Here is a 26,961-nt window from a genome sequence, read left to right as displayed (position 1 = left end):
AGAGTTTGGTTTCATCAAGAATGAAGATGAACCCTGTGTTTACAAGAAGGTTAGTGGGAGCGTAGTAATCTTCCTGGTGTTGTATGTAGACGACATACTTCTGATTGGGAATGACATTCCTTCCCTACAGTCTGTGAAGACTTGGTTGGGAAGGTGTTTCTCTATGAAGGACTTAGGCGAAGCTACCTACGTGCTAGGTATTAGGATCTATAGAGATAGATCCAAGAGACTGCTTGGCCTAAGTCAGAGTGCATACATAGATAAAGTGCTTCGGCGCTTTAGCATGCAGGATTCTAAGAAAGGGTCGCTGCCTATGTTACATGGCATAAGCCTTTCGAAGGCTCAGAGTCCTTCTACTCGAGAGGAGAGGGACAGAATGAATAGGATTCCATATGCGTCAGCTATTGGATCTATCATGTATGCTATGTTATGCACTCGATCAGATGTCTCGTATGCTTTGAGTATGACGAGTCGATACCAATCAGATCCAGGTGAAAGACACTGGATTGCAGTAAAGAACATCCTTAAGTACTTACGAAGGACTAAGGAGATGTTTTTTTGGTATATGGAAGCGAAGAAGAGCTCGTTGTAAGAGGTTACACCGACACCGATGCCTTCCAGACCGATAAGGACGACAGTAGATCGCAGTCAGGGTATGTGTTCTGCCTGAATGGAGGTGCGGTGAGTTGGAAGAGTTCCAACAGGAGACAGTAGCCGACTCTACCACAGAGGCCGAGTATATTGCTGCCTCTAACGCTGCAAAAGAGGCCGTTTGGATCAAGAAGTTCATAACAGAACTTGATGTGGTTCCTAGCATCGCAGACCCAGTGGATCTCTATTGTGACAACAATGGAGCCATTGCGCAAGCTAAGGAACCCAGGTCTCACCACAATCCAAACATATACTCAGGCGCTTCCATCTCATTCGCGAGATTATTGACAGAGGAGATGTGAAGATATGCAGAATACACAGATGAGAATCTCGCAGATTCACTTAGAAGTCCTTCTTGTCTTGCAAGCGCAAGCACGAGGCTCACACTAGATCTATTGGCATTAGACAGATGCCAGATTGGCTCTAGTGCAAGTGGGAGATTGTTGGGAATTGGTGTATGCCCTAGATGCAATCTATCATCAGTTCTGTAATGACATGTATTTCATTATATTACGAGGCATATCTGTTATTGTGTAGATTGCGCTAAATATGATTTTACACAATAATGTCCTTGGAATAGTAGGTTCAATAGGCATCAAGTGTGACTTGATTGTGAGATCCTATAATTACTGAACATTATTCCTAAATGTCCATAGTCAAAGTTATCGTTAATTAGGACAACGATAATACGGTTAGATTAGTGTAAGTGTTGATTGATGATCAATTCTCATAGGTCATGGATATGGAGATATCAAATCACACCACATGTATACATTAAGAGTAATGTGTATAGGACTGATCCGCCATGAGATTGCTACATGGGTTGTTACGTGACTGTCATTAGCATATCTCAAAGTGACTATAGTGTAATGGTCCTTTGACTTGAGGTCACCATAGATTCCTACATGTAATGTCATATACTTTGATACTGTCAAACGCCACTGTAACAGATGGTTTAAAAGACAGTTATTGGGTATACCACAGAGCATGGAGAGGAATGTGAGTGATCAAGATAGGATTTGTCCCTCCTACGAAACGGAAGCGATATCTCGCGGCCACTTGGTGGTTAAGTCTAAAAGTGTATGCATACCCAAATGAGTCGATATAATGATATCGAGCTCATTTGTTCTGATAGACTTACCCGGTAACTAAGAAAAAGAGATATTGAGCCATACAAGGATGTCATCGACCATGCCTTGGGCTCAATAGAGATATAGAGGACAATGGATTATATTACACGGTAACGGAGGTCACAGGTTCGTCGAGAAATTGACTTTCCGATTACTTGAGTAACAGTGATGCATTGCTAGATGCCACTCACTGTTTGTAATATTGAAATAGAGATTTTGATATTACTGTCAACGTAATTGGGAACCTACAGGGTCACACACTACGACTAAATTGACGAGATATTTTGAAACAATAAAAAACATCTAATAGAGATTAGATGATTTATGGTGCGACTAATTAATTGGATATTTAATGAGATTAAATTTGTCGATTAATTAGACTCGATTTATTAGATTAAATGGACCAAATTGATGCACGATTAATATGGTGACACATGGCTTTTATGTGGATTAACATGTGTAAGACACATGTCATAAGGGAACCATTATTCCCTAAATCCCACATCGGTTGGGATTTCATCTTCACCCCCCCCCATATTGCTTATAAAAAGGGCAGTAAGCATGATTCTATATAGCTTATATATAAAACGCACACATATTATATATATATGCTAATAATATATGTACGTGCATATATGTGTGCATATAAAATATATATTTTTTGGGTTGAATTGTTCAACTCAAATTAGGTCCATTAGTCTGAAAAATTTCGGGTGTCGCATCGGTGTTTCTTCTCGAGTGTTGGTCGCTAGCACCGCCGATCTCGAAGACTCGTCGACAAAGTCGGTGTGGATTCCAGTAGAGGCGTCACGCGTGGGACGCTCGGTCGACAACTTTAAAATATTCCAGGTACGTTTTTATTTACTCTTATTCTTCTAGTAGGTCTTGGAATTAGTTTCACGGGTAGGAAATTTTGAATTTCTGTTCCTTTTTCGCTTCCGTTGCCCCCGTGGAACTAGCAATTGGTATCAGAGCCTAGCTAGTTAGAATCTGAGTAGATAATAGCATAAAATATGATTTTATGCTTGGTACTGGTATGATTATGTTTTGATATTTGCGGTGCATGACTGTTAGACATGGACTATGTCCTAGTTGTGTTAGTATAATAGTTATACGTGTGGACTATTATGTAATAGTTACATAATAGTGTATAGTGAGATCGATTAAATGTTAATCAAATCCCTCAAAATATTAAGTCCATATCCATTCCACCGTGTAACGCTCGTCAAGACCAAGATCGATGAGTGTGTAGACCTTGCCTTCGCAGGATGCCCTTATCTATCTTAGTAAGACGTTGTGTTTACCAGTGGGTCGGACTTAACTGAGCAAGCCTAATAGGATTAGGAGTTCAGAGGCATGTAGTTGGGCATCGATCTATAAGATAGATTTGAATAAGGAGTTATTCACTCAACTAATCAAGAGTTGCATGTGATGCAATGGGAAAGTGAGTTCCCTACCTAAATAGCAAGTTCTGGGTGAATCAGCCCTCGCTGACTCAGAGCTTGGTGAGATATGGATCTTGAGCTACTATGAGAATGATATTCTCTGAATCAATGTTGAGGGTCATTGATTTGATATAAATAGTGGGAGCAATATTTATAAAGTCCTCATTAAATATTGTTGTGTCATAATACTTATTTTGTATATTCTATGGTAGTTACCATGGCAGGGAGCACTTCTAGTACTTTCTGTTTGCGATCCGTCCTTGATAGGACAAACTGTCAGGGAATAATTTCCTTGGTTGGTATCGAAACTTGAGAATTGTTCTCACCCAAGAAAAGAAGCTATATGTCTTAGAGCAACCTCTTCTTGCGCCACCCGCCTGACGATGCTCCCCAAGCTGAGAAGATGCTTATAGTAAGCATCATGATGATGCCGTAAACGTCGGATGTCTCATGTTAGTCACCATGGACTCGGAGCTTCAGAAGCAACACGAGAAACATGAAGGCGTACGATATGATCGTGCATCTCAGGCAGCTCTATCAAGAGCAGGCCCGACATGAGAGATTCGAGATCTCTAAAGCACTTTTTCAGGCAAGGTTGACTGAGGGTAGCCCGGTGGGTCTTCATGTACTCGAGATGATTGGGTACGTTGAGACTCTGGGAAGACTGGGATTTCCTCTTGGTCAAGAGTTGGCCACAGATTTAGTCCTACAGTCGCTGCCCAGCAGTTATAGTCAGTTCATTATGAGCTATAATATGAATGACTACAATAAACCATTGCCTGAACTGCTTAGCATGTTGAGAACAGCTGAGCATGATATCAGCAAGGGGACGTCCGTTCTAATGGTCCAAGGGACCAAAAGAAAGGGCAAGAGCAAGAGTAAAGGCAAGAAGGCTAAAGGTGCATCCAATTTGACTTGGGTGCGTTGAAGCCTAAAGCCAAGGTGGCGAAGAATGATTACTGCTTCCATTGTGGCAACACTGGACATTGGAAGCGGAATTGTAAGATATACCTGGAAGAGTTGAAGAAGAAGAAGGGAAGTGAGACTTCCACTTCAGGTATCCATGTTATAGAGATTAATGTATCTACTACTTCTACATCTTGGGTATTAGATACCGGATGTGGTGCTCATATTTGTGGAAATATGCAGGACCTAAAGGACAGTAGATCGTTGACAAAGGGCGAGGTGGACCTACGAGTTGGAAATGGAGCAAGAGTTGCTACATTAACTGTAGGGACTTATCACCTAGTTTTACTTACTTGGGCTTGTATTAGATCTTATGACTGTTATTATGTACCTGCTATTAGTAGAAACATAATATCTGTTTCTTGTTTGGACAAGAAGGGATTTTGTTTCACTATAAAGAACAAGTGTTGTTCTATGTACATGAATGATGTATATTATGGCAGTGCACATTTAAGTAATGGTCTGTATGTTCTTGATCTAGATACGCCTATTTATAATGTGGAAACCAAACGGCTCAAATCTAATGATTCGAATCCGACTTACCTCTGGCATTGTCGTTTAGGCCATATTAGCGAGAATCGCATCTCTAGACTCCATAAGGATGGATTACTGGACTCGTTTGATTTAGAATCGATCGAGACATGCGAACCTTGCTTAATGGGGAAAATGACTAAGGCCCCTTTTACCGGAAAAGGTGAGCGAGCTAGTGATCTTTTGGCTCTCATACATACCGATGTATGTGGACCAGTGAACAAGCTTGCTAGAGGTGGGTATCTCTACTTCATTACATTTACTGATGATTTCAGTAGATTTGGATATGTGTTTTTGATGAAACACAAATCTGAATCCTTTGAAAAGTTCAAAGAATTTAAGAATGAAGTGGAGAATCAGTTGGGTAAGAGCATTAAAGTTCTTCGATCAGATCGAGGAGGTGAATATTTTGAGCTATGAGTTCGCTGACTATCTTAAACAGTGTGGGATTTTATCTCAACTGACTCCACCTGGAACACCACAATGGAATGGTGTAGCTGAGAGGAGGAATCGAACTTTATTAGATATGGTTCGATCTTGATGAGTCATGCAAACTTATCTGACTCCTTCTGGGGATATGCTCTACAGACAGCTCTCTCATATTAAACAATGCTCCGTCGAAATCAGTTGAAAGGACACCATATGAGATGTGGTATGGGAAACGTCCCAAGATGTCTTTTCTAAAATATGGGGTTGCGAAGCTTATGTGAAGAGATTGTCTTCGGATAAGCTTGGCCCTAAATCGGACAAATGTTACTTCGTGGGGTATCCTAAGGAAACTCGAGGATACTATTTTTATAATCCCATCGAGGGCAAAGTGTTTGTCGCTCGAACTGCGGTATTCCTTGAGAAAGAGTTCTCTTCCAAAGGAACTAGTGGGAGGAAATTAGAACTTGGGGAAGTTCTACCACAAAATGACATTGACCAATCGACGGGCGATGTTGCAGAACAAGTACCACAAGTTGTTGTGGCACAATCTTCTACACAGGTGACACAGGAGCCTCGTAGGTCTAGTAGGATACGTCATGAGCCCGAGAGATATGGATTTCTCGTGACTCAAGACAATGACGTATTGCTCATAGATAATGATGAGCCTACAACCTATGCGGAAGCTGTAATAGGCCCAGACTCTGAGAAATGGCTGGAGGCCATGAGATCTGAGATGGAGTCCATGTACACTAACCAAGTATGGACTTTGGTTGATCCACCTGAAGGGGCAAAACCCATTGGTGTAAGTGGGTCTTCAAGAAGAAGACTGACATGGACGGTAATGTGATTACCTTTAAGGGCCGACTTGTGGCAAAAGGTTTCAGACAAGTTCATGGTGTTGACTATGACGAAACCTTTTCCCCGGTAGCTATGCTTAAATCCATCAGGATCTTGCTTGCAATTGCAGCTTATTATGATTATGAGATCTGGCAAATGGATGTCAAAACTGCTTTCCTGAACGGGAAGCTCCTCGAGGATGTGTTTATGACACAAACCTGAGGGTTTTGTCGATCCACATTGTGCCGGAAAGGTTTGTAAGCTACAACGTCTATTTATGGACTGAAGCAAGCTTCTAGGAGCTGGAATCTTCGTTGTTTTGATGATGCAATCAAAGAGTTTGGTTTCATCAAGAATGAAGATGAACCCTGTGTTTACAAGAAGGTTAGTGGGATCGTAGTAATCTTCCTGGTGTTGTATGTAGACGACATACTTCTGATTGGGAATGACATTCCTTCCCTACAGTCTGTGAAGACTTGGTTGGGAAGGTGTTTCTCTATGAAGGACTTAGGCGAAGCTACCTACGTGCTAGGTATTAGGATCTATAGAGATAGATCCAAGAGACTGCTTGGCCTAAGTCAGAGTGCATACATAGATAAAGTGCTTCGGCGCTTTAGCATGCAGGATTCTAAGAAAGGGTCGCTGCCTATGTACACATGGCATAAGCCTTTCGAAGGCTCAGAGTCCTTCTACTCGAGAGGAGAGGGACAGAATGAATAGGATTCCATATGCGTCAGCTATTGGATCTATCATGTATGCTATGTTATGCACTCGATCAGATGTCTCGTATGCTTTGAGTATGACGAGTCGATACCAATCAGATCCAGGTGAAAGACACTGGATTGCAGTAAAGAACATCCTTAAGTACTTACGAAGGACTAAGGAGATGTTTTTGGTATATGGAAGCGAAGAAGAGCTCGTTGTAAGAGGTTACACCGATTAGCTTCCAGACCGATAAGGACGACAGTAGATCGCAGTCAGGGTATGTGTTTTCTGCCTGAATGGAGGTGCGGTGAGTTGGAAGAGTTCCAAACAGGAGACAGTAGCCGACTCTACCACAGAGGCCGAGTATATTGCTGCCTCTAACGCTGCAAAGAGGCCGTTTGGATCAAGAAGTTCATAACAGAACTTGATTGTGGTTCCTAGCATCGCAGACCCAGTGGATCTCTATTGTGACAACAATGGAGCCATTGCGCAAGCTAAGGAACCCAGGTCTCACCAACGATCCAAACATATACTCAGGCGCTTCCATCTCATTCGCGAGATTATTGACAGAGGAGATGTGAAGATATGCAGAATACCAACAGATGAGAATCTCGCAGATCCACTTACGAAGCCTCTTGTGCAGCGCAAGCACGAGGCTCACACTAGATCTATTGGCATTAGACAGATGCCAGATTGGCTCTAGTGCAAGTGGGAGATTGTTGGGAATTGGTGTATGCCCTAGATGCAATCTATCATCAGTTCTGTAATATGACATGTATTTCATTATATTACGAGGCATATCTGTTATTGTGTAGATTGCGCTAAATATGATTTTACACATAATGTCCTTGGAATAGTAGGTTCAATAGGCATCAAGTGTGACTTGATTGTGAGATCCTATAATTACTGAACATTATTCCTAAATGTCCATAGTCAAAGTATTATCGTTAATTAGGACAACGATAATACGGTTAGATTAGTGTAAGTGTTGATTGATGATCAAATCTCATAGGTCATGGATATGGAGATATCAAATCACACCACATGTATACATTAAGAGTAATGTGTATAGGACTGATCCGCCATGAGATTGCTACATGGGTTGTTACGTGACTGTCATTAGCATATCTCAAAGTGACTATAGTGTAATGGTCCTTTGACTTGAGGTCACCATAGATTCCTACATGTAATGTCATATACTTTGATACTGTCAAACGCCACTGTAACAGGATGGTTATAAAGACAGTTATTGGGTATACCACAGCATGGAGAGGAATGTGAGTGATCAAGATAGGATTTGTCCCTCCTACGAAACGGGAGCGATATCTCACGGCCACTTGGTGGTTAAGTCTAAAAGTGTATGCATACCCAAATGAGTCGATATAATGATATCGAGCTCATTTGTTCTGATAGACTTACCCGTAAACAAGAAAAGAGATATTGAGCCATACAAGGATGTCATCGACCATGCCTTGGGCTCAATAGAGATATAGAGGACAAAGGGATTATATTACACGGTAACGGAGGTCACAGGTTCGTCGAGAAATTGACTTTCCGATTACTTGAGTAACAGTGATGCATTGCTAGATGCCACTCACTGTTTGTAATATTGAAATAGAGATTTTGATATTACTGTCAACGTAATTGGGAACCCTACAGGGTCACACACTACGACTAAATTGACGAGATATTTTGAACAATAAAATTCTAATAGAGATTAGATGATTTATGGTGCGACTAATTAATTGGATATTTAATGAGATTAAATTTGTCGATTAATTAGACTCGATTTATTAGATTAAATGGACCAAATTGATGCACGATTATATGGTGACACATGGCTTTTATGTGATAACATGTGTAAGGACACATTCATAAGGGAACCTAATTCCCTAAATCCCACATCGGTTGGGATGTCATCTTCACCCCCCCCCCCCCCATATTGCTTATAAAAAGGGGCAGTAAGCATGATTCTATATATATGCTTATATATAAAACGCACACATATATATATATATGCTAATAATATATTACGGCATATATGTGTGCTATAAAATATATATATATTTTGGTTGAATTGTTCAACTCAAATTAGGTCCATTAGTCTAAAATTTCGGGTGTCGCATCGGTGTTTCTTTCGAGTGTTGGTCGCTAGCAGCCGCATCTCGCCGATCTCGAGACTCGTCGACAAAGTCGGTGTGGATTCCAGTAGAGGCGTCACGCGTGGGACGCTCGGTCGACAACTTTAAATATTCCAGGTACGTTTTTATTTACTCTTATTCTTCTAGTAGGTCTTGGAATTAGTTTCACGGGTAGGAAATTTTGAATTTCTGTTCCTTTTTCGCTTCCATTGCGCCCCGTGGAACTAGCACTAGTTATATATAGAAGTTAAAAAATTGTTACAACACCTTAAAATACAAACATATTTTCCAATTGCGTACACAAGTCAGTTGCTCTTTAGAGGTAATTACACCAATAATACAAAAAAATAAATAACTTTTCAATTGGAAGTCCATATTTAGATAAATTTATGATTGACTTGTAGTAATTACTTGATATTGCATGCAAACTTAGATATGATTAATTTCAAAAAATATTATTTTGCTTCTTGATTTATATGGAGATGAAAATTTAAATATTTTTATTGGAGAGTAATAATTCTAGAGATGAGTTTTTTTTTTAATTTTAATTTTGCTCATTTAAATAATGAGAAATATATCTTTGTTGACTATAATTTGTTCATTTTGTCGTTTATATATATTATTTTTTTATAATATCGTCCCAATACTATCCAACGATTAATTCCTTAACCGGAGTAATTAGCCTGCGCATATTAGTTTGATTTAATGAATGAAATGGCTTTTCTACAAGAATTACTGGAACTCAAAATGGCATAATGTGAGAGAATGTGCGCTTTCATATAATTTTGTAAGTTGTTAATACTAATTATAGTACAATCATTCTATTGTATTTTTAAATGAAAATATTGAATTAATTAATATTTACACTTGATTTTACCAGTATGAATGGTCATAGACGGGATTCCATTTTTCTTCAACCGTGATCCATTTAATATTTGTATAAAAAATTCAACTTCATTTGAATTAAATTAGATGAAAACTCACGCGTTGCACGGACAATTACTATGGAATTTAATATAGAATTCTAGAAATATCAAAACTTATTCGTATTGTTAATTAAAACTGAAATAAATATTTTATTAAACACATTTAATATCGAAAAAAATAGTTCGAAAAAGAAATTAGTTTAAAAAATTCATTCTACAAACTGAAATTCAACCAAACAATAAAAATAAATAAATAAAACTATTGAAAGAAAATAATAAGAATATAAAATATAATTAATTAATTAATTAGATTTCCTTCATAAGAATATAAAAATTTCCTTCATATAAGTGATTTCCTCATTTTATAAGAATATATTAATTTCCTTAATGTAAATTGATGACGTGGGCAACGTGAGAGGCTTCATTTTTTATTTTGATGACGCAGAGTCGTATAAATTCGGCTCATGCTTTGTTTTCATATATATATATATATATTTATATTTATATTGTACATTGAGTAAAACTTTTAGATCCACGGATATCTGATTGAACTAATTTTCTTCCAATTTATGTAATTTAATATCTAACTCAAGCAAAATGCTAATTAGACACATGCATCTCATACAAAAATAACTGTTCTCTAAATTAAGTCTTTTTCAAATACTAATTAATGTCCCAAATTGAAAAAAAAGACTTTACCATAAATTTTATTTTATATAGAAAAAGGATTAATAAGAATGCAATTATAGACTAATAAAGAAAGGAATCAGTAAGAGCAAGACTGTGACGGGATAAAGACAAAAAATATGGTTTTCATATTTAGTCTTGGATCCAATTTTTGAGTCCAATGTTAAATTTAGTTTATGTAATATAGCCAAATTTCGAAATGAATTATTCATATGGCTAGAAATCATATGCGTAGCATTTGCTCTTTTTTTTTCCGGTAGATTAATCGGAGTAAAAGCTCGAATGATGAAACATAAAGATGAAAGAAAATTACAATAACCAAAAGCGGGATAAGGAAGTCCTAATAATATCGCCAAAAAGTAGTGAATTAATGCCGGTCTGAGGACTAGAGAAGAAGTGGAAACTAAGTGACAATTGAGTCTCCAGTCGAGCCATCCAATCACTGCATGCATTCTCTTTTCTCATCACGAGTGTCGTAACAAACTGAATCCAGTTAGCTCTTTCAGTTGATGTTGTCTACATTAGATTTTTTTTTTGATAGGTATATATTGGAATTTACTTATTTACTCTGAGTTAAGCTGTCGATTCTCTGTCGTGCCTCTTTTCAGACATTATCTAACATAGACAACATCAATTAAAGGTTGTTGATACTCTGAGTTTCTGGTATATATATTGGATGCGATGGTTTTGTTCTTCTTATGACAAATTATACTCAATTTTTTCCAAAAGGATTTTTACATCTGTCTAATTGTTTTATCCATCAGTTTAGTTTCGAGAAACACTCCCCTTTTCGTTTTGAGTAACATATTGTGGCCGGGTGACATACGGGTTCGCGCCGACGTTTGGTTTGATGTGCATAGATGACCTTAGTGACCCAAAAATTGCTAAAGCTTTCAGATCGAGTCTGTTAAGCTCCCTAGCTAGTCGTTCAATTACCTTATCACAGTACCAGGCTCGATCGAGTGAAAATTGCAATATGCCTCATGAATTTTTTTCTAGGAGGCTCACTCTTTGCTTGGTCTAATAATATATATCTTCCAACCGGTGTGAACTTTACTCCAAACATATACGAACGTATATATATCCGGATGTAATATATATATATACTCAAGCAAGAGCATACATAAACATGGGAAACACGCCTTCATAATTTATTGTCTAATCATTTTTTCTGTCAGTTTTTGCTTTGCCTATAAAATTATGGGAGACCCGCCACGGGATGCGGCTCGTCTCATACAGCCTCCTTACAACCTTCTACGCTCCCTGAAGCTCGGCTTAGCTCAATCCCCTCATATGGCGGCGGCAGGTGGAGCTTGTGTCTTCCCCTCGCCATCCGCGCCACTCCACTAAACTAGGCTATCCAGCTCCCATAGTTCCCTGGCTGGCGCTCAGCTCCAGCACCCGACGATTTGTGGAGCAGCTGTCCTCTGCTCCAGCTCCCGTGGAGAGTCCCGGTCAGAATGGTCATCTCCGGAAGGAGGCTGGGAAGCCAACAGGTGGAAGTAGCGGAGGTTCGCCGTTCATGGAGGATGAAGGATCGAATGCTGAGGCCAGGAAGAGCTTGGAGCAGTTCCTCGACCTCATTAAGGATTTGATCCGACCAGGCGACTGACCACCTCGGTGGTTCTCTCCCATGGAGTGCGGGTCTCGCCTGAATGATCCTCCTCTGCTTCTCTTTTTGCCCGGTTGGTTGGTTAGAGCTCTCCAAGTTAGTATTCTTTAGTGTCGTCAACTTATTTATCGTTTAAAAAGTTCTATAATCATATGAAGAAAGGGTACAATTCTTACGTCGTTGGAGTTGAAAAGTAAATGCAATTTCTTAACCATGCCCAATAGCCAAATTTATAAGTAGTGAATCCAACCATATTTTATAATTTTGTGTATTAGCCATAGTTTCTCATTAATTTATGATGATTTGAGATTTCTTGCCAAGTGGGGTTATCACTTATAAATATATATAAAGTGCGAGTCCAATTTTCACACCGTCATATCATCAAAAATAAAAAATGGTGCTTTCTCATCGATTTATATTAAGATACTTATTATATTCTAAAGGGAGGAAATCGCTTATTTTTAAATTTTTATTAAGAAAATTTAATTAATTATATTTTATATTCCTATTATATTCTTTCAGTATTTTTATATATTTATTCTTATTCTTTGTTGAATTTCAGGTTGTAGAATGAATTTTTTAAACTAGCTGTAGCAGCATGTAACCCCGAGCTTGATCTCATGCTCCTTTTGGCTAACCCAGGTGCAGTCGTCTTCTGGCGACACTGTCCTTCACATAAGTTCAAGCGAATGAAAACTACGAGTGGTTGCTTCATCGTACTGACTTGGTATGATTTTACAAAGAGGACCGAAGTGGGATATCTCGACCTTGCTCGTGAGTTTTCATATTTTTGCACATTGCCTCTCCAGTTTCTTTCAACTCATTGCAAATACAGTCTCTCGTACCTTTGCCGGAACTCATGCCGGAGCAAATTCAACTTTCCCATCCTTACTTACTCTGCTTGATGAGAGGTACGCTTTCTATCTTCGCGATGAATTGGTACATCAGAATTTAGAGAATGTCGCAATGAACTCGTTAAATCAAGTTCATCAGTATCTTTTATGATATCTCTTCCAGGTGATCCTTTGAAGACTCTGACTGGCCACTTCCGAGAAAGCACTCCCGTCACAAGAAACGGTGGCAATTTTCAGGACAGAGAACTTCTGTGGATAGAACTACCATCGATAGAAAATTTACGCCGAGCATCTTGTGATCCAACCGTCCATTAATAGAATTTCTTGATGTTGCACTTTATCATTCTAGTGAAAGGGATCAACTGCTGCCAAGTCAAGCTGAGGCTTCAAGACTTTATCGTGCTCTACAAAGATGCGAGATTCGCAGATACGAGGAGAAAGGTCATTTCCTCTTCTCGGTACACGTCCCTGCTCTCCCTCTCTCTCTTTGCTTCATCTGGCCATCCAGAATGGTGCATATGCCGCCTATGCACCTCATGTCGATGTGTTTCATGTAATATTCCTATGGCATATTTCACATTGCTACTACGTAACAGGATGATGGCTTCGACTTCGTTACCACAATTAAGTGTGCTCTTTTCTATCGTAGCCGGAAGAGCCTAGACTACATATCAGACTACTTGCCACCAACCTACTCTGAGTTCATAAACGTCTGCGAATCGAACAAGTAGGCCTGTGGATCATATAAACTTGACAGTCTTAGATTTGTTTGTGGGTTACATTTTGAACAACTCTTTTTGCTCTTGGGTTGATAGGTAACATCAGCGCCCCTGTGATGCTGTCAACTTTGGAGAACGGAAAAATCATCAGAGGTTTTGCTGTGATTCCCTCGGAGGACCAGTCCTACTTGTGGGCTATCACATGTTACTAGGACTACAACTGGTTCTGTTGGTTATTGGGATTTTGATCAAAAGAAACATTCATGTGCGCGGGATAGCTCACCTGCTGCTCTTTGCCGAGTACAAGGAAGGATGCATTGGCCTCAACCCATCATTTTACGATAAATTCTGCATTATGGGTGCTGTTCCTGTTTCAGGAATGAACCATTTCAAACTTCTCTCTAGGAAGTCTCACATCCTTCTATACCCGGATGGCAATCGCGAAGCCCTTCATAAGGGGGTAAATAAAGTCTCTACCTACCCCCTTCATATAGTATGGATACGTCTCGGCATTCAAGTACCCAAATTTCAACTTTCTGAAGGGTGAAGAACACAAGTTGTTCTGGCCAGAATAGGCTGAATTTTTCCGAATGGCAGCACGATTTGGAGCCAAAATAGTACCCTTTTGGGTGTTCAGGGAAGATGATATAGCGCAAGTAAGCCTAAAGAACTTCATTTTCTACTCTGCCTCTGTTGCTTGTTGAGAGAAACCATCGATCCATTCGACATCTGTGAAACTTAGCTGTCCTTACAGCGACTTAGTTTTGCTCAATTACTTCCTGTCGCAGGGCAACTTTGACACTTTAACATTATAGGTTGCCGCCTTCCTTGTGCCAGGTAACTGTCGGTTACGAAGATCTAATGAAGATCCCGAACTTGAGAAATCTCATAAGAGAAATGAATAACGAGATTGTGAGGCTGTGGTATGTATAGTATAGTATAGTATAGTTTCGTGTTGACTGCTCGTGAAGTTTATTGCTGTATTATCTCTTCCAGTTCAGCCTACTATCACGATGACAGGACCACTGTCACTGGAGAGGTAACAAATCGAGATATGCACCTTCCAGGAATTATGCCCAAGATCCCGGAGCGGTTCTACTTCATGTTCGGAAAACCAATAGAAACCAAAGGTATGCTCAGCTCACTTGGTACAAAAATTGGAACAACACATGACTGTATGACATACAGACCATAACATCATGGAATTACTGAAGTCAGTGTCACTGGCTTATCGCACCTGGTGTAGTAACACGATTCTAAATCCCGGTTCATGTAAAACATCCACTGGACCCATAAGAGATTGGGGCTCATTTTCCACGCAAAAGTTCAAGCTTATAGGTCGTGATACTCAATTTTTTATAAACTGATACTTTTCTATTCTATTTTTCCATGTGGGATTAACTTTCAACGGTTCATTTTAGATAAATTAAGTAGGCAGAGGTATTCTCAAGTTTTATGAGTGGTCACGCAATCGTTTCTCCGTGGCTGTTCAAACCAATCTCTCTCTTTACTTTGCAAATATATCCTGAAGGGAGAGAGCAAGAACTGAGGGACAGGGACAAGTCTCATGAAGTCAAGTCCGAGGTAGGGAGATGCATCACATAACGTAAACCGAAGCGAGAATGCGACCCCTACCGAAGCAACTTCTCTCGACTGGTCTACCTGATAGTCAGTGGCTCTTCATCAGAGATTCAAACGTTGGAGCCATGACTTTTGCTGAACATAGAAAGCTCAACTGGACAGTTTAAATCAGAGGTCAGAGATTCCTAGTCATCTCGCAAGTCTGATGAACAATGCAAGATTTGATCGTCCAACGTAGTGGAAAAATATAAAAGGATGTCTATTGTGCTTAGGGATGAGCCGTATCTCGTTTTCTGTTTTGCACATTAATTTAACGCTCGATTTTTACTTTACGAATATATGTACATCTTCTTTGTAGAGTCATTGTTCGTAGATAAATGCACATCGTTGAGTAGGTTTTCAACTGATCTCGACGTTACCTTGTGATTCCTTTTACCCTGCAGGCTCATTCCATTTTTATGAATACTTTAGTACACTTTTTCGGTCCCTTAAGTTTGATCAAATGTTCAGTTTCATCCTTCTTTCTTATTATTTTTATTTTTATTTCATTTTTCCATATATGCCTGTATGTTATGATGCTCATTTCATTGGGTTTTGCTAACATGACTCCATATTATGGTGACACGTTTAGTACTTTCAATTCAAGTATTTAGTATTTCAATTTAAGTGTTTAGTATTTTAGTAATCCGAATTAGTACGTGTTTATTTCTTCTGCTATCAATTTAACTGTTTAGTATTACGATTAAAATATTTAGTATTTCGTATAATTTATCACAAATAGTAAAAGTATTAAATAATTTAATTAAAATACTTAATATCTAAATTAAAATAGTAAACACGTTACGATGTCATATTATAATTTTTTCATTTCATTTGGTCCTTTTGTCAATCAAACTATCTGACACTCGTGCAATTCTGCAAATGTGGCATTGTAGGATTATTTACTTTTTGTTTCAAATAAAAGTAAAACTAATTTGAAAATGAAATTTTTTTAAAAAAAAAGGTGAATACAATATGAAACATAATTTTGAAAATAAAAAAATAGTACATGACTCTTTTTGTTTTTTTGTTACAAAGGTCCCATGAACAATAAAATAAAAATTGTAATAATTAATAAAAGAAATATTAATATTTTTACGACGAGTATCGAATCTAAAACATCTTTGTTATCAAACGATACAACTATGTTACACTCTCTTTAATTACTGCAATGTCATCAAAGTACACGACTCATTCATTAGTCCATACATAAAGATTTTGTTAGTGGTGACTCATTTATTGCAAATAATATATTACTGACAAAGCACCTCGTTGCATAAGCAATATCCACTCGATCGTGAATTAATTAATCCCGATCAATAATTCAAGAGCACTCGTCGTCAAAATAAATAAACAAAGCAAGGAAAATACTGAGACAAGCACGGCATTTACTTGGTGGACTTTTGTTATCGTCTTTAATGATTTGTACTCGTGTGTTGTGCCGGCGACCATCGCCTTCCCATTCGCCGGGGAATTTCTAGCATGAGACGTAACGCGCGGTCACACTTGAGGAGTCCCCATCCACTGCCTAACTAAGGCAGCAGTAGAACCAAAACAAAACAACGGGGGCATCCGGTGGCACCGGCAGCATCGCGGCACGGGTGTACATGAAGAGCTCGTGCATTCGCGACCCAATCGTGGATCAACGGCATTCCCAGTCATGCGAGTTACATGAGGGACGAATTTAAAATGACTACGTAAGTATCAACTCAATTCAACCCCCTTTCCGGCAAATGGTTATTGTTCAATAAATGCTCTCTGTTTGCACAGAAGCAAACCAAGCCGACAAGTACGAAATTCAGTAAGTAGTGGGATAGGATAGGATTAGATTTGTATCAGCGTAGCTTGCCGGATCAAAATTTTCAGATTAATTGTAGAACTCGAGACGGATTAAAAATGTTGAACTTTTCGGGTTGTAATGATGGCACCAATATTGGGGGGAGCACTCAGCGATGGGGGACCTCATAACCCCATCCATCAAGAAGATGTATGGTGTAAATGGTAAAAGATCACCATTGGTAAAATAAAAATGTGCATTTTAGGCAATTATACAGTAACGTGATACGGCGAATGGATGTGAACGAATGCCCACCTTGGAATGTTTGTTGGATAGAGCATGGACTTGATTGACACACGTTCATTGGCTGATATAGTGACATATTACATATATATATATATATATTATTTTTTTAATTATTATTACATAAAAGATATTCGTTTATTGTTATTATTATTATTATTATATATATAAGATCCGACAATGGGGGAGAAAAAGATAGAAATTATTGTCCAATGATAGACTGTATTTCATATGGCTACCGACATGCACGAATACCAAGTATACGGAACTTACCCGTTATGGTAGGGTTTGAATAGCACGTATTAAAAATAAGGTAGAATCACCAACAAAAGTATTGGTTGAGTGGTAAGCAACTTACCCCCGTAAGGAGGAGAACACAAGTTCGAACCCTGAGAAGCGCACTTGTTGGGAGGGAGAATAACCTTTAATGTTTCGATTCATGTTCTTGCATATGGAGTACTTAGAACCAAAACTGAAACCGATGTCTGGATTTGAATAATCATTTCATCCATAAGTTTATATTTAAAAAATATAGTCACTAATTAAAAAAAAATTAAATTTATATCGACATTTTATTTTATGTAATTACTAATTACGAATAAGATATTTTCGATTTTATTTAACGAGATAAAAAAAATTTACAGATTTTAATAGGGTTTCGAAACCTGTAGTATAATACAAATTTGAATAAATTTCGGTTATATTATAGAGTCCGAATATTATTAAAAAAAAAATACCCGGACGCACTCCTACATATAGCCTTCAAAATCTCCGGAGACCGCCAGAAACTGCGGCTCATTCCAGACGGACATTCCCCCAACCCCCCGGCGGCTGGCCATCCTCCTCCCGGAGCTCAGCTTGCTAGCTCAATCCACTAATGGCGGCGGCCGGAGCTTTCATCTCCGCCTCCGGCTTCTCCCCCGCCATCCTCCGCCGCCAGTCTTATCCAGCTCCCGGAGCTCTGCGGCCGGCGCTCAGCTCCACTCGACGATTCGCTGCTTCGACAACTGAGCAGCTGTCCACTGCTTCAGCTCCACCGGAAGATTCCGGTCCGAACGGGAGGCCCCGGAAGGACGTGGAGCCAAGCAGGAGTACCGTGTCAGCGGCATCGCCATTCATGGAAGACGAGGGACCGGAGGGTGAGGGGAAGAGCTTGGAGGAGTTCTTCGACCTCGCCAGGGATTTGATCCGACCGGACGGCGGACCCCCTCGGTGGTTCTCTCCACTTGAGTGCGGGTCTCGCCTGGATGATTCTCCTCTGCTCCTCTATCTGCCCGGTTAGCGCTTCTAATCGATGAGTACTCTTCAGTTTCAGTATGTTTGCATTCGTAGCTGTAAAAATGCAATGATATGAAAGGAAAAAAGGAACAGTCTTTAATGTCCAATCAGTAAATATTTGTCTTTAGGCCCATTCAGTTCCAAGTCAAGTGGGCCATTGTGATTCCTGCAAGTCTTGATTTCTTTCTATTTATGATATAAAACAAACCATGATTAAGGAGTACACATCATTGTCATACTGAGTTATCTTTTTCTTATTTCTTTTGGTTGAAATGACGAGTGAAGATGATATTGGGTCATTGAGATAGTTTCTTGCAAGTCCTGATTCCTTTCGATTTATCGATTCCCGGGTGCGTCGCACAATAATAGCACGAAAGGATGTTTCCTCCTCATTTCACTACAAAAATCCAGAAAAGATCCTAAAGTCGGAAAGTATTTTTTAGCAAATCGATTGACAAAGCTTCTGTCTTGCTTTCTTTACCAACTTGACTTTGCTCTGGTTTTACCTTAATCATACTATAATGCTGGTTCGTCACTCGCTCTAATGTTATCGGACTTTTAGCACTAATTCAATAAAAGCCTTTGTTTGGTACTTCTTTTCAGCTCACGCTCATTTTAATTGGGCTAGAACGGAGCAATTTTGTTGGTTTTTGATGTATACATTGTTTCAGGAATTGATGGTACTGGAGCTGGGCTTGCTTCGCAGCACAAGAAGCTCGGGAAGTAAGCACTTATACTCTACATTAACTGTCTTTTTCTCTTTTTCCACGTAGAGAGGCTTTACTGAGGAAAATGAAGAATTATCTGACATTTTTGTAAAGCATAGTTAGAGGATCTGTGCCAGAGGGATGAGAGCTAGGTTGCTTGGTTACAAAGCTATTAATAACTGATAAATTCTTGATGTGATGCACATACATTTCAATGTAACTTTTCTTAAGATAACTGACGATTTTTCTTTTTTTTTTTTGAAAATGAAGGATTTTTGACGTTTGGTGCTTGCACATTCCGGTCATGGATCGAACGCCATTTACAGGTCCTCCACTTCATTTCTCCTTTGACTTGCTTCATTGATGCATGCATTCCTTACACGCAATATAGATGTAGAGCATCTGGATCCATACTTGCATCCTTGAAAATTTAACTTGGACGCAATGTCTTGTCTTTTCATTTGGAAGGCCTTATGGTGGTAATTGCTTTATTTGCTTCAGGCCTTGTAAAAATGATTGAGAAGACAGTGAAATCAGAGAGCCACAATTCGCCGAATAGACCTATTTATCTTGTTGGAGAATCACTGGGAGCATGCCTCGCACTAGCTGTAGCAGCATGTAACCCAGATCTTGATCTCGTACTCATCCTAGCTAACCCAGGTGAAGGGTCTTCTGGTGAAACTGTTCTTCAGACAAATTTAAAGCATATGGAAACAGCTCTTTTTTCAGAGAGCAAAATACACCTCTTTCTCCAATAAAGATGCTGAAGTTAATTTTGATGAATAAAGTGCTTTTACTGGTTGGTCGTTTTCTGCAAAGTATTCACTCAATGTCACTATGATTTTATATTCATCATAATATTGTTCAACCTTGGCAATGAGTGTTCATTTTGCAAACACCTATTTTTTTCAGCAACATCTTTCAACGCATCACAAATACAACCTCTCATACCTTTGCTGGAAATCGTGCCGGATCAAGTCCAACTATCCCATCCTTACTTACTCACCTTGATGAGAGGTTTGCTTTCCCTCTTTGCTATTATTTCTACTTGTATACATCAGTCATCAATCTAGTTTATGATTTACATGATTTATGATGCAATTTCCTTGTACTAAAAGTGCCTATAGAGAATTGATAGAGTATGTGGCAACGAACTCAGTTAAATTCTGTGATTACATTCATACAGTAGAACACTCACCATAACTTTTCCCGGTCTTATAATTATCTTTGATGACATATCTTCAGGTGATCCTTTAAAGATTCTGAGGGCCACTTCAGAGAAAGCACTCCCACCACAAGAAACAGTGGACATGCTATCAAAGGACCTCTTAACCATGTCTTCTTATGTCTCAGTAAGATTAAACATCTGAATATCGTGCAAAGGATCTAAAGAGGCTTTCTCATCCTTAGTCTATATCTATCAGCCCACAAGATGCATTTGTCTCATTTTGCACTTCATGTGATGTAAGTTCTGCCAGTGTATCCCATTGTCAGTTTATGAAAATTACTAATGATTACATCACAGGTTCTTGCCGATATTCTACCTAAGGGAACACTTCTATGGAAGCTTCAAATGCTTAAGTTAGCTTCAGCATTTACCAATTCACGCCTTCATGCAGTTAAAGCACAAACTCTCTTACTCATCAGGTCCTTAGTCTATGTATTTCTTCATCTCATGATGCCGATATGATGTATAGCGAGGAGTCATCTGAAAGATGCTTTGGTCTTAGCAAGTTAGCCTTCATATATATTTACAGTATCTGCAACCGCTTGAAATTTCAGTGCAGAGAATTTACGTGAAAGAAAACTATGACTAACAGCATCATACTTCTGCAGAAGGAGGAAAAGAGGAGAAACAGTTAAATCTAAATTGAAGAGGCTTGATATTTATATTCATTTGCCATTTTTACTTTCTTATTGCAACTTTTCCTGATCTTATTCTCTGTCATTCCAGTGAAAGGGATCAGCTGTTGCCAAGTAAAGCTGAAGCTTCACGGCTCTATCGTGCACTACCAGGATGCGAGATTCGTAAATATGAAGAGAATGGTCATTTCCTCTTCTTGGTACATCCCTCCCTCTGTCCATGGTCTCTCTGTCTCCCTCTCGCTATCCGTGTCAGTGCTTTCTTCGGCTGTCAAGAAGTGCATAAATTTCTCTATGAAGTGTCATTTTAGTGGACTGAGTACAGTCCCGAGCCATAAGGGCCTTGTTGCTAAAAAGGAGAGTACAGTGAAAGGACTCCAGAAGAGAAATAACGTTCAGGATCATATGGTGTTGATTGGAAAAGGAAATCGAAACAGAAGAAACAAAGATGAATAAATGCCCTTCACTTTATCCCTTAATAACTAAATTAAGACCTTCAGATTGTACTGGCATCATTTAAATGTTCCATCATGTTGCTCTCGATGAGGTTTTTAATGCTGATGATTTCTGCAGAATTTAATATGTCTAAAAACTCTGATTCTTTCTCTGCCCTGAGATTTCAATTCTTTACAACGTCTGGGGCTCCTATGGAAAAGAGTGTATCCATCTCTTTTGTGGTGTGGCGTGCAATATTTCTATGCTTTCACATGCATTTACTAGTACTCTTCTAAGTATTTCAATGCCATAAATAGTGTTTCTACTGTGTAATAGGAGGACGGCATCGACTTAGTTACCACAATTAAGAGTGCTCGGTTCTATCGCCGCAGGAAGACCCTCGACGACATAGCAGACTACTTGCCACCGACCTACTCTGAGTTTATAAAGCAATTTGAATCAAGCAGGTAGGTATTTTCATCGATGGACATTCAGTATTTCTTTTTAAGTTTACATTTTGAACAATATTTTATGTTGTTAGATGGGTAAATGACTTCACTGCTCCTGTGATGCTGTCAACTTTGGAGAATGGCAAAATCGTCCGAGGCCTTGCTGGGATCCCTTCAGAGGGCCCAGTTCTGCTTGTTGGCTATCACATGTTACTAGGACTGGAGCTGGTGCCATTGATAGCTCAGTTCTTGTTCGAGAGGAACATACATGTGCGCGGGATAGCTCATCCCATGATGTTTGCCAAGTACAAAGAAGGGAGGAGCGGCCCCAGCCCATCTTATTATGATACTTTCCGGATTATGGGGGCTGTTCCTGTTTCAGGAACAAACCTGTTCAAACTTCTTTCTAGGAAGGCTCACATCCTTCTCTACCCGGGCGGCATGCGTGAAGCCCTTCATAGGAAGGTAAATAAGTCTCTGCTATCTTGCCATTGATGTTCTATGGATATGCCTTGGCACTCAATTATCCCGATCAAATTTCTTCTTCACCCGGCAGGGTGAAGAATACAAGTTATTTTGGCCAGAACAGTCAGAATTTGTCCGAATGGCAGCACGATTTGGAGCAAAAATAGTACCCTTTGGGGCAGTCGGGGAAGATGATATTGGTCAGGTCAGCCTAAAAGACTTTAATTTCTACTTCACCCTTTTGCTCGAAGACAGGATCCATCTATAGGCAGATGTCTTGATAGTGCAGTGAGTATGCTGTTGGTCAACTGATATTTTCTCTTAAGGGCATATGTCTGCTTACATCACTGGACAATCTTGCAAGTTTAACATTCTGCGCCACTTCCCTATCTTTTTCGGCTACATTTTTAAGGATTCGATCCTTGTCGTGCCAGGTAGTTGTTGATTATGACGACCTAACAAAGATCCCATACTTCAGGGATCAGATAAAAAATCTGACTGACGGGAATGTAAGGCTCAGGTATAGTATCTACTCTTTATGACTGCACTTGAACTGGATTTCTTCATTGCCCCTAATCATTTGGCCCAATTTTGTTATGACAGGACAACCGCCACCGGGGAGGTAGCAAATCAGGATGTACACCTTCCAGGAATTATGCCCAAGATCCCTGGTCGGTTCTACTATTTCTTCGGAAAACCAATAGAAACCGAAGGTATGTTATGCCCAGTTTGCTATCATGGAACGGCAAAGGGTATATATTAGTATTCATGGGATTTACATTCATCTAGCATCCGAGACTTCATGCACACGATAGGGATGTGAGTTCGGTGTCATTGGCTCATTGTATCTCCATCCAGTGTCACGATTCCGTGTCACTGAATTCATGATCACATTTTGAAGGGAGGAAGCAGGAACTGAAGGACAGGGAGAAAGCTCATGAGCTGTACCTCGAAGTCAAGTCCGAGGTAGAGAAATGCATCGCCTACCTTAAAGAGAAGAGAGAAGGCGACCCTTACCGGAGCATCTTCTCTCGACTAGTTTACCAGACTATAAACGGCTCTTCATCTGAAATTCCAACATTCGAGCTGTGACTTCTGCCGAGCATGGAAAGGTTCAATAATGTGCAGTGTCCAATAGAGGATGGGGGGTTATTAATTTTTCCTTGCAAGAGAGCTCTTGCAAGAAATGATTACAGCAGGTTAGGTGAGAGATTCACAATCATCTCTCATAGTCAAGATGAATAAATGTACATTGTACAATTTTTTTCTTCACATAGTGAGAAGAAAAATATTATGGTTGTGTAACAGTTGCCATTCCACTGATACAAATTTAAGAGCCTCGAGCAAAATTCGTTATTAGTAGCTTATTAAGTACATGAATAGCCTATATGGTGCAGAATATCCCTCGGGTAACTGTGGCATGGGAAAGGGAAAGAAAGGACCGAACCAAGTTTATCAGCTAGAAAGGTCTTCCAGCTTTCTCCATCATCTTCTTTACTCTGGTTAATTTCTCGATCTCCTTGAGAACCTGAAATTCATTCACGAAGAAAATGAGAGAGCTAATCCTTTTATTGTTAATGGAATTTTTTTACTACTGGTAACATCGTAGGGAGTTTCTTTCTGTTATTACCTCCATTGCCATGTCTTCTGCAGTAACTGCATCAAAATCATCGTAACCAGCGAGGGACACTATTCCTGCCGAGATTATTGTCAGTCAGACAGGTGAGGAAAGAATATCCGGCAATGGAATATGGGCAATCGCTTGACTAGGGACAAAACATACTCTGGAGGGAGATGGTCACATCAGCTGTAGCGTACCCGCCCCTCAGTTTCTCATACATGGCAGCCAGTTGAGTCAATTCCAGTTTCTGATTCATCTGAAAAGTGTTAGTTACACCAAATTGATTGGTGCGACTCAGAAGTAAGTTATGGATGGAAAGCCTGAGCTGGAAACAACATAGGCACAGGCTAACACATCCAAAAACAACATGATCAAACCAATTTCCAAAAGAAGACCAAATCTATAATAAGTCAGCATCAGGAATAACTCAACGCAAGACACTGATATATATATATATATATATAGAGAGAGAGAGAGAGAGAGCCGGGTACCTCAGCATGTGATTTTCCGGACTCAGCATCAGATTTTGTTGCTTCACCAGCAATAATGTCAAGAGGTACATCTATCCATATAGTGATCCCATGTCTAAGCAATCCCCTATTAAGCAAAATAACAGATTATTTCTGTAAGAGTTGAATTCAGTGGCAAACCATACACCGAAATCAACAGGACCCGCAAGCCAGAGACCAAAAAAAAAAAAAGATACATACAGATTAGTAGAACTCTGAACTGCGCCATCCCCAGCGCAAACAACAAGTCGACCCATAGAGGACAGCTGCTTTAACACTTCAGTCTGCAAAAGAAGTCATTTCAGATCGAGGCATAGCTCAACAGCAGTATGTCTCTTAAAATTCCCCTTGTAAGCAGAAAATAACTTAGGCTAAGATTTCACAAGATGGAAAAACCAGATAATACTATACAACTAAGGTGGGGATGAAACCCAGAAACACGAAGCACGTTACATTTTGAAAGGAATCCAGACGATTCACTATTCTTTTGGTCCTAATGCAATGAATCTCTACCAAACTAAAGTTGGTATTGAGTGCAAAATTAACCAGAAATAATCCTTGTAAAAAAATGTCACCTCAGATTCTCGAAATCCTTGCTCATCAGTCTCCTGAAATAGCTTTGCAGAAGCTTCGCCACCAGCAGCTTCCTCAACCAAACCATCACTAGATCAAGCAAGTTTCGTATGATAAGCACAGCTATAATTTAAGACCTATAATATAACTCATAAAATTCATAGCAACATTTGCATCACATACCTGTCAAAGTAATAGTACCGAAGCAATTCTGCCAAAAGCTTTGCCAATTGGGTTTTAATGGAACTCTTCATCCCTTTACAGTGAAAGCCACGAAACCGGCAAACTTAGAAACGCCCCTATCTATCTTAGGAAAGCACAAAACCATTGCTCAAAGTGAAGTAGAAGCTCACCCAGTAGAAATATGGAAGTTCCCCTCAAGTCAGGCGCAACATCCATGGCTTTCGTCTGGATTGATACTGGAGTTAAAATGAGGACTTTCAACCATAAAATCCACCGTCATAAAGACCGCGAAAGAAAAGGCTATGAAGGACCCATCACCACATTCATCACAGATTTAATAAAGTACGAAAATGGTCAAGTTATGCGAATGAATTGGAGAGACAGCTCACCTTCAATGCTAGGGTAGGATCTTTTGCTGCAACCTTTGGTGGTGAACCTTAATAAGGGGGAGCATAGCATAGGTAAGTGAGTACTCAATCGTAAGATATTAGTAATTTTGCATCGCTCGAATCACTTCACCGCGCAACCAAAGGCAGAACCAAGGGAAACACGATTCCTCGATGATCTACAGGTTCCAGCAACAAGAAGAATTGGGATAGACTCCAACTACCGGAGACACGAAATTAACAGGGAAGAGCTGAATTATGGCGCAACTCGAAGCAGCCACACCGGGAGACATTTGGAACCAAACACAACTTCAAGCAGACACAATTCATCTGGTTTCTCCTACTCTCAACTGAGAATCGCAGGCAACCGGGAACCAAACAAACGGCTGCACGCAACGTAAAGTTTGAAAAATTGGGACTTACTGAGAGTGGTCTCATCGGACAGCGTACACTTCACCGTAAGAGGTTTCGAGCAAGAGGTCGTTGGTAGTTGACAGCAAGAAGAGGAGCGGCGGCCATTAGAACCGGCCCGGAGGCTGGAGCTCGACGGAGCTACAGGGGAGCGGTGGAGCTGTGCGCGCAACTTGGGGACGGTGAATGCATGGAAGAAGTGGCTTGCCGTAATCTCCATTGCTGTGTTTGGGCTTGGCTTCCCTCTCTCTCTCTCTATATATATATATATCTACCTCCAGTCTCCCTTTCCAGTTCAGTGTCGTTTCCTCCTCCGGGACCTGATCGTCGCCTTTAATAGAGATAGAACCGCAGATTTTTTGTTTTTTGTTATTTTATTTTTAAAATTTCATTTCCTTTTTTTTTTTGCTTTTTTTCTTTTTTCCCCTCTTCTCCAAAAAAAGAGGTTAATTTGCTTCGAGACGAGTTGTCCTCCACCATCCTCATTGATACTAATTCACGTTTACGCATCGAATTAACCTCGAAACAACCCAGTTTAAGACTGAGATTAGACCACTCTCAACATTCCGAAGTTCGGAGCTCTAATGGTGTTTTCCCCCGAAATTATAACCGTAGTATTATTGCTATTCAGTATCAAATAATAATGCTCCCGGAAGGAACAGAAAAAGCAGTACAAACATGAACCATAGTGTGCTCTCATTCTTTTCCGGTCATCGAACGGTGTGGTCATCCAATTGCTGGAAATTCC

At 39.6% G+C, this 26,961-nt stretch overlaps 4 protein-coding genes across 7 annotated transcripts in view; 2 read left to right on the top strand and 2 right to left on the bottom strand.

The window, feature by feature from the left end:
- Positions 1-11,781, bottom strand: part of LOC116196982 (cell division cycle protein 48 homolog) — a 53,262-nt gene extending 41,481 nt beyond the window's left edge. Inside the window, exon 1 of the mRNA XM_031526958.1 lies at positions 11,700-11,781. Within this exon, the coding sequence (XP_031382818.1) occupies positions 11,700-11,781 (82 nt within the window). The remainder of the gene's footprint in view (positions 1-11,699) is intronic.
- A 189-nt stretch (positions 11,782-11,970) lies between these two features.
- LOC116196975 (acyltransferase-like protein At3g26840, chloroplastic) lies at positions 11,971-15,452 on the top strand. The gene is made up of 11 exons (XM_031526950.1): positions 11,971-12,052; positions 12,649-12,776; positions 12,896-12,971; positions 13,078-13,137; positions 13,264-13,355; positions 13,511-13,624; positions 13,785-14,093; positions 14,471-14,556; positions 14,630-14,763; positions 15,165-15,217; positions 15,360-15,452. Exons 1-11 carry the CDS (start codon positions 11,971-11,973, stop codon positions 15,450-15,452), a joined length of 1,227 nt encoding a protein of 408 aa, XP_031382810.1.
- Positions 15,453-18,062: 2,610 nt separating this feature from the next.
- LOC116198100 (acyltransferase-like protein At3g26840, chloroplastic) lies at positions 18,063-23,879 on the top strand. Of its 2 annotated transcripts, none has more exons than XM_031528441.1 (14): positions 18,063-18,610; positions 19,283-19,334; positions 19,589-19,644; positions 19,820-19,978; positions 20,231-20,335; positions 20,564-20,670; positions 20,844-20,965; positions 21,273-21,381; positions 21,953-22,083; positions 22,158-22,530; positions 22,622-22,735; positions 22,965-23,050; positions 23,134-23,243; positions 23,389-23,673. In XM_031528441.1, the coding sequence occupies exons 1-14, from the start codon at positions 18,211-18,213 to the stop codon at positions 23,427-23,429; spliced, it is 1,965 nt and encodes a 654-aa protein (XP_031384301.1). In that variant the 5' UTR covers positions 18,063-18,210; the 3' UTR covers positions 23,430-23,673. The 2 variants fall into 2 exon arrangements, with proteins under 2 accessions (XP_031384301.1, XP_031384300.1); XM_031528440.1 differs by having other exon boundaries at positions 18,065-18,610; positions 23,432-23,879.
- On the bottom strand, positions 23,808-26,532 carry LOC116198103 (probable inactive shikimate kinase like 1, chloroplastic). 3 transcript variants are annotated; one of them, XM_031528443.1, is made up of 10 exons: positions 26,226-26,532; positions 25,806-25,852; positions 25,587-25,641; positions 25,417-25,489; positions 25,236-25,323; positions 24,862-24,944; positions 24,643-24,748; positions 24,314-24,407; positions 24,161-24,225; positions 23,808-24,058 (listed from the first exon to the last, which is right to left on the bottom strand). In XM_031528443.1, exons 1-10 carry the CDS (start codon positions 26,431-26,433, stop codon positions 23,990-23,992), a joined length of 888 nt encoding a protein of 295 aa, XP_031384303.1. In that variant the 5' UTR covers positions 26,434-26,532; the 3' UTR covers positions 23,808-23,989. The 3 variants fall into 3 exon arrangements, with proteins under 3 accessions (XP_031384303.1, XP_031384304.1, XP_031384305.1); XM_031528444.1 differs by having other exon boundaries at positions 24,314-24,398; positions 26,226-26,531; XM_031528445.1 differs by having other exon boundaries at positions 25,587-25,652; positions 26,226-26,320.
- Positions 26,533-26,961: the final 429 nt, after the last annotated feature.

The sequence above is a fragment of the Punica granatum genome, chromosome 2 (assembly GCF_007655135.1).
Source record: "Punica granatum isolate Tunisia-2019 chromosome 2, ASM765513v2, whole genome shotgun sequence".
Classification (NCBI taxonomy): Eukaryota; Viridiplantae; Streptophyta; class Magnoliopsida; order Myrtales; family Lythraceae; genus Punica; species Punica granatum.
Note: the sequence above shows the minus strand (reverse complement) of the source record. Positions and strands in the feature narration are given on the sequence as shown.